Here is a 6178-nt window from a genome sequence, read left to right as displayed (position 1 = left end):
TTATTCTGAGATTACTGTGTGGTGTTCTGTTAACTGTTTACTTTCTTTAGAGCCTTCCTCAAACTGGAAATTCTTCAGCCTACAGGTTAGATAAGAAGCAAGTGGATATTCTTCATTTTTTTGGCTTTCCTGGTTTCCATTGACTTGACTTTGGCAAGGCATTATTTAGAAAAGGCTGTTCTTTTATCTTCTGCTCCAAGATTCTTTCTTTACTGTATTTAAATCAAATGTTTTAACTTCTTCCCCCAAACCATTCTGTAATCATAATCTGTATTCATCCACATTTCAAGCCCTCTAGAATACAAAATTCCAATAGCTGATTTATATGTAAAACATGTTAGTGTTATTTTGCTTTACATAAATTTATAAGGATTTTTTATTTAAAGGATTTAAAAAATGTAACACATAGTCAATATAAACATGTACTGGGAATTACAAACCATTCTTTCTTCTAAGCACTGGATGAGATACTAAAAACATACAGTATCTTACCAATAGCCATTAAAATAGATTAAAATGAGAAAGAAACTGTTGTAACAAGGTTACTAATCCTCCAACTTTGAATGCTGAGTTCCTTCATCATCCACGTGCAATCCAGAGATGACACGTAGCAGGGTGGTAAAATTATTCTGGAAAATGCCAACTGTACTTAGACAAAATAAGTTAATTCTATATGGTTGTCCATTAAAGTTTTATGTGGCTATGATTCCACTTGAGCTAAAAATTGGCTTTTAACTGTTTCCAAATCAGAACTAGCAGAGGAGAGAAGTAAATAAAGCCAATGGCACTCCCTTCAGAGGCTCAAAATGGTTAGATTTTGATGCAGATTTAACCTTAGCGAGTTTCAGTCAGTCCATTTAGATGATCCTGTAGGTTCATACAAATACACTGAACCATTGGTTTAACTTCTCTTCCTTCCTCAAAGTTTATGATAAAGAGACTTATCCCTGTATTGGGAGTGACTGACATAAGTTCAGATCTGCTCAGAGCGGCTGGTAAGGAACACTTAAGGTCAGTCAGAAAATAATCAAACAGACTTCTCATGTAAGCACCGTGACTCACAACTAAGACACTGGCTGCTAATCCTGGAATACCGCTGTCTGAATTAACTTTAGAGCTGTGATTTTTTCCTAAAGGAAATATCTCTGCCAAAGAAGTTTCCAGACAGTTGCTTGGAGATCCTTGGGAAAACTGTTCTTTTTGATCCGCTTCTTTCAGGATTAGTTGACAAAGAAATTCAAAAAAGTCTATTCCACGCATTTTCACCTACAAGAAAAGAAATAAAAGTCAAAATAAAGTGACATTAATGACTTCCTTAAAACGTTAACATAGAACATAACTGACTGGATTTTTTTCTAATATTGAATGCCAAGTACTACACAAGCAAAAGAATCTCAATCTACATTTCTATTCGTTCAATCAGTAGTTTCACGGACATATATAAGTATCCACCACATTTCTGGAATTATGAAAGCACCATGGAGACCAAGATGAAGAAGATCCAATTCCCAATTCCTGAGTTCAAAGCACTTACCGTCTAGTTAGGGAAATCTACAAGCCAACAGAAACTCATAAAACAGTGCTAACCAGGAAGCTGTCTCTGGCACTTCAGTGCCACTGGAACAACAGCAGCAACAAATCCTTCCCTTACTAAAGTAATGTAAAGTATTTTCAAGAAAATAAAGATTAAGGAGGTGGTGGTGGGTTAGGGGGAATCACCAATATGCAATTCGAAGCAGAACACTCCGAAGAAATGCGAGCACAGGGATGCCACCATGAACAGAGCTGAGGAGGCAGCAAGAGGCTTGAAGACTTCATGTTTTGAGTTATTTCACCTCGAGTGACTTGCCGATCACCCTCTTTGAACTCCACTCCCACCACTAAGCCACTGCTTCATATTCAAAGGTCTTTTTTAGAAGTACCATCTAATAACACCTTTCCTTAAGTCCATTATCAATAATGACAAAGGCAACTGAACAGTAAATAAGATTTTAAATAGAAAAGAATAATTTGCTAAGTAAATAGATAATTTAAAATGGAAAAGAGAATGAACCAAGCAACTTTCAAACTGCTTAGCTAAAATTCCAAAACATCTAATTTTGAGTCTTAATTCAACCATTCTGACATCAGCAGTGCCACATACCTGGTCCAGCGTCTCTCCTCCAGGCGGTGTAAATACAGGGCACTCTTCCCTGGCTGCTTTGGCCATGGCCCTCAGCTCACTTAGTGCTTTGCCTTCTACAACCCCGTATTTCTGAAACAGTCCAATAGATAACAGTTTCTCAAATGAAATTGCAATATAACAATTAAGTTTATGTTTATGGCAAATTTAGAACATTCATCCCAGGAATAAGCTAACTCTCCTCCACTTAATTGATTCTATCTCCTCTGAACTGATAATGAGAATGTGCTCAGTAGAGGGCCATGAACCTTAGAAAATATAATTGAAATCTTAAGTTGTACACTATGTCCAAATGGGTTATTTTAGAAGAACTTGCTATTTCAAGCAGATGGTGGGCATTTATTGAACAAATACAGAGATTTGCACAGATTATAGGACTAGAGATTAACATGCACAAGGTACCAATTCAGCCATCTCCCATCCACACATACTATCCCATTTGATCCCAATGACAGCACCATGAAATAGCTAAATAAATATATCACCATAGTTATAAGGAAGTTGAGTTTCAGAGACGCTAACATGAGAGATCTATTTCTTTTTTTTTTCTTTTTTTTTTTTTGAGACGGAATCTCGCTCTGTCACCCAGGCTGGGGTGCCGTGGCACGATCTCAGCTCACTGCAACCTCCGCCTCCTGGGTTCAAACGATTCTCTTGCCTCAGCCTCCTGAGTAGCTGGGACTACAGGCGCATGCCACCACACCTGGCTAATTTTTTGTATTTTTAGTAGAGATGGTGTTTTACCATGTTAGCCAGGATGGTCTCAATCTCCTGAACTCAAGTGATCTGCCCACCTTGGCCTCCCAAAGTGCTGGGATTACAAGCGTAAGCCACCACGCCAGCCACATGGCAACATTGTTAAGCTATTAAATTGGAAAATCACAGAGTCTAATAATACCAATTGTTGGTGTAAAAAAACAAAACTTTCTCCTAGGTCATTCATGGGACTATAAATTGGCACAGGTTTTCTGGAAGGCAACTTGGCAATATGTATATAAATGCCTTAAAAAAAGTACACACTCGCCGATGTCCATTTCTAGAAATATATAGGTCTACAATGAATTAACTACAAAGATGTTTATTTTAACATTATTTACATCAGTGGTAGTCTAGTGAAAATCTAGCTTTCCATCAGCGTAGCTAGGTTACATAAATTATGCAATATCCATATTTTTCACCTTTACTTTAAACTCTTCTATACTGTGTTAAGTTCTTATGAGCGTACCTTCTTTTATACCTTAAGATGCTTGTCTCGTTTGATTTTAATAATAAGATCCTATATACGAGGGTATGTAACAGTGACTGTCATATGGTAGATTCTTAAATATTTTCACTGATTCGAAATCCCTAGCAGAAATGCATTTAACTTTTAGCCAAGTGACAAACTGAGGTGGCTTACTGATAATTTATGGGGAAGAACAATATGTAAATAAGTTACTCACCCTTTCCCGAAGTCTTGAGTCATACTTTACCGTCATATCTTTGCAAAATTTGCTTCTCTCCAAAATTCCATGCATGGTCTGAAAATCAAGACAATTGTTTCTTTCTTTATAAAAATAATCACCATTCTGGTGGAAGCACTGAAAGAATCTATGTCATCTTAGTGAATAAAAAAGAACTAGAACCAGGCACGGTGGCTCACACCTGTAATCCCAGCACTTTGGGAGGCTGAGGCGGGTGGATCATGAGGTCAGGAGATCGAGACCATCCTGGCCAACATGGTGAAACCCTATCTCTACTAAAAATACAAAAAATTAGCCGGATGTGGTGGCACGCACCTGTAGTTCCAGCTACTCGGGAGGCTGAGGCAGAAGAATCGCTTGAACCTGGGAGGCGGAGGTTGCCGTGAGCTGAGATTGCACCACTGCACTCCAGCCTGGGTGACAGAATGAGACTCCATCTCAAAAAAAAAAAAAAAACTAGAAATGATTTTCCTTTGCAAAAGTTGCCTCTCTGTGTACATCTGTGTACACATCTGTGTCTCTTCATTCCTGATTTTGATATTCTCTTCTAACCTATCTTTTAGTTCAGAAGTCAGCACAATCCAGACCATCATCTGCTTTTGCAAATAAAGTATTTTACTGGGACACAGCCACAGCATTCATTTATGCACAGTTGATGGCTGCTTTCTTGCTATTACCACAGACTTGAACAGGTGTTAACAGAGACTGTATAGACTATAAACCCTAAAAAAAATTACTATCTGGCTCTTTACAGAAAATGTTTACTAATCCCCATTCTAATTCCTTAATTCGCCATTCAAATGTGTCTAAATTGTTGTTAAACCCATCCATTGAGCCTTAATTCCAATTGTATTTTTAGTTCTAGAATTTGCATTTGGCTCTTTTTTACAGTTTATTACAGTTCTGTACTGAAATTCTACATCTTTCACCTATACAAAAATATAGTTATTTTAAAGCTCATGTCTGATAACTCCATCGGGTAAGTCATGTGGCTGTTTCTGTTGTCTTTAGCTCATTTTTATTCACATTTCCTTCTCTCATTGTAAGTCTAGCAATTTTTGATTGACAAGCGACCCTGTCACGTAGAAATAATTTAGGTCCATGATCTGCCTTTTTTAAAAACACATTTCCCAACAAATTAGACATCATCATCATACTGTTTTATATGTACTGTCAATATTTCCTTGTATTTTCCTAAACCTTTACCAACTTCTTTGCTCACTATTCTTTTCTGAGACTCAGATCTCCCTTCTGCAATTATTTTCCTTCTTTTTCATTTTTCCTTTCAAAGTTACTTCAGAATCTCTTTGTCTGAAATGTCATTTCACCTACACAGCAGAAAAAAATCTTGCTGGGTATAAAACTCTAGGTTAATCCTTGTTATTTCTCAGCACAATAAAGAAATCATCAATATGAACAAATTTGCTGACAGCCTAACTAATGGTCTTTAATAAAGGATGGTTTTTTCCTCATTCTTTGGAGTCTTGCAATTTTGCTATAATGAATGTAGATATGGGTTTCTTTATTTATCCTGGTTGGGATTTGGTACACTTCTTGGATCTTTCAACAATTCTGTAAATTCTGTAAAATTGTCAATATTCTGTAACCTCTGAATATCACCTCTTCCTCCCATTCTCTCTGCTATCTCTTTCTGAAAGACATTAGAACTTCTCATCATGCTCTTCATGTCTTCTAAACTCTCCTATTTTATTTATTTTTTAAAGGGATTTTTTTTTTTGAGACAGGGTCTCGCTCTGTCACCCAGGCTGGAGTGAAGTGACACAATCACGATTCACTGCAGCCTCAACTACCTGAGCTCAAGTGATCCTCCCACCCCAGCCTCCCAAGTAGCTGGGACTACAGGCAAGTGCCACCACACTCAGCTAACTTTTTTATTTTCTGTAGAGACAAGGTCTCCCTATGTTGCCCAGGCTGGTCTCAAACTCCTGAGCTCAAGTGATCTTCCTGCTTCGGCCTCCCAAAGTGCTGCAATTTCAGGCATCAGCCACTGTGCCCAGCGAAACTCTCATATTTTAAATCTATCATGCCGTGCTACATTTAGGTTATTATCATATATTTATCTATAAATTAATGATCACTTCAGCCGTGTGTGATCTATACTTCAGTACTTCCACTGAGGTTTTCATTTTTTGGCTTTTTTCTGTTTGTATTTTAATTTTTAATTTTTGTGGGTATACAGTAAATGTATATATTTATGGGGCACATGAGACACTTTGATACAGCCATGCAATGCATGACAATCACATCCTGGTAAGCAGGGTATCCATCCCCATAAGCATTTATCCTTTTTGTTACGAATGATCCAATTATATCCTTTTAGTTATTTTCAAATGTACAATTACATTATTATTGACTATAGCCACCCTGTTGCGCTATCAAATACTAGGTCTTATTCATTCTTTCTTTTTGTACCCATTAACCATCCCCACTTCCCCAACACCTCCCCCTACTACCTTTCCCAGACTCTGGTAACCATCCTTCTACTCTCTATCTCCATGAGTTCAATTGTTTT

The 6178-nt window shown here is 37.4% G+C and overlaps 1 protein-coding gene across 1 annotated transcript in view; it reads right to left on the bottom strand.

Moving 5' to 3' along the window:
* Positions 1-358: 358 nt before the first annotated feature.
* The window catches only part of TIGAR (TP53 induced glycolysis regulatory phosphatase), a 32226-nt gene continuing 26406 nt past the window's right edge, over positions 359-6178 (bottom strand). The window contains exons 4-6 of the mRNA XM_003820340.6: positions 3625-3702; positions 2144-2254; positions 359-1266 (exon numbers count right to left, since the gene is read on the bottom strand). Coding sequence (XP_003820388.1) covers positions 835-1266; positions 2144-2254; positions 3625-3702 — 621 coding nt within the window. The 3' untranslated portion in view covers positions 359-834. The remainder of the gene's footprint in view (positions 1267-2143; positions 2255-3624; positions 3703-6178) is intronic.

Source organism: Pan paniscus, chromosome 10, assembly GCF_029289425.2.
Source record: "Pan paniscus chromosome 10, NHGRI_mPanPan1-v2.0_pri, whole genome shotgun sequence".
Classification (NCBI taxonomy): Eukaryota; Metazoa; Chordata; class Mammalia; order Primates; family Hominidae; genus Pan; species Pan paniscus.
Note: the sequence above shows the minus strand (reverse complement) of the source record. Positions and strands in the feature narration are given on the sequence as shown.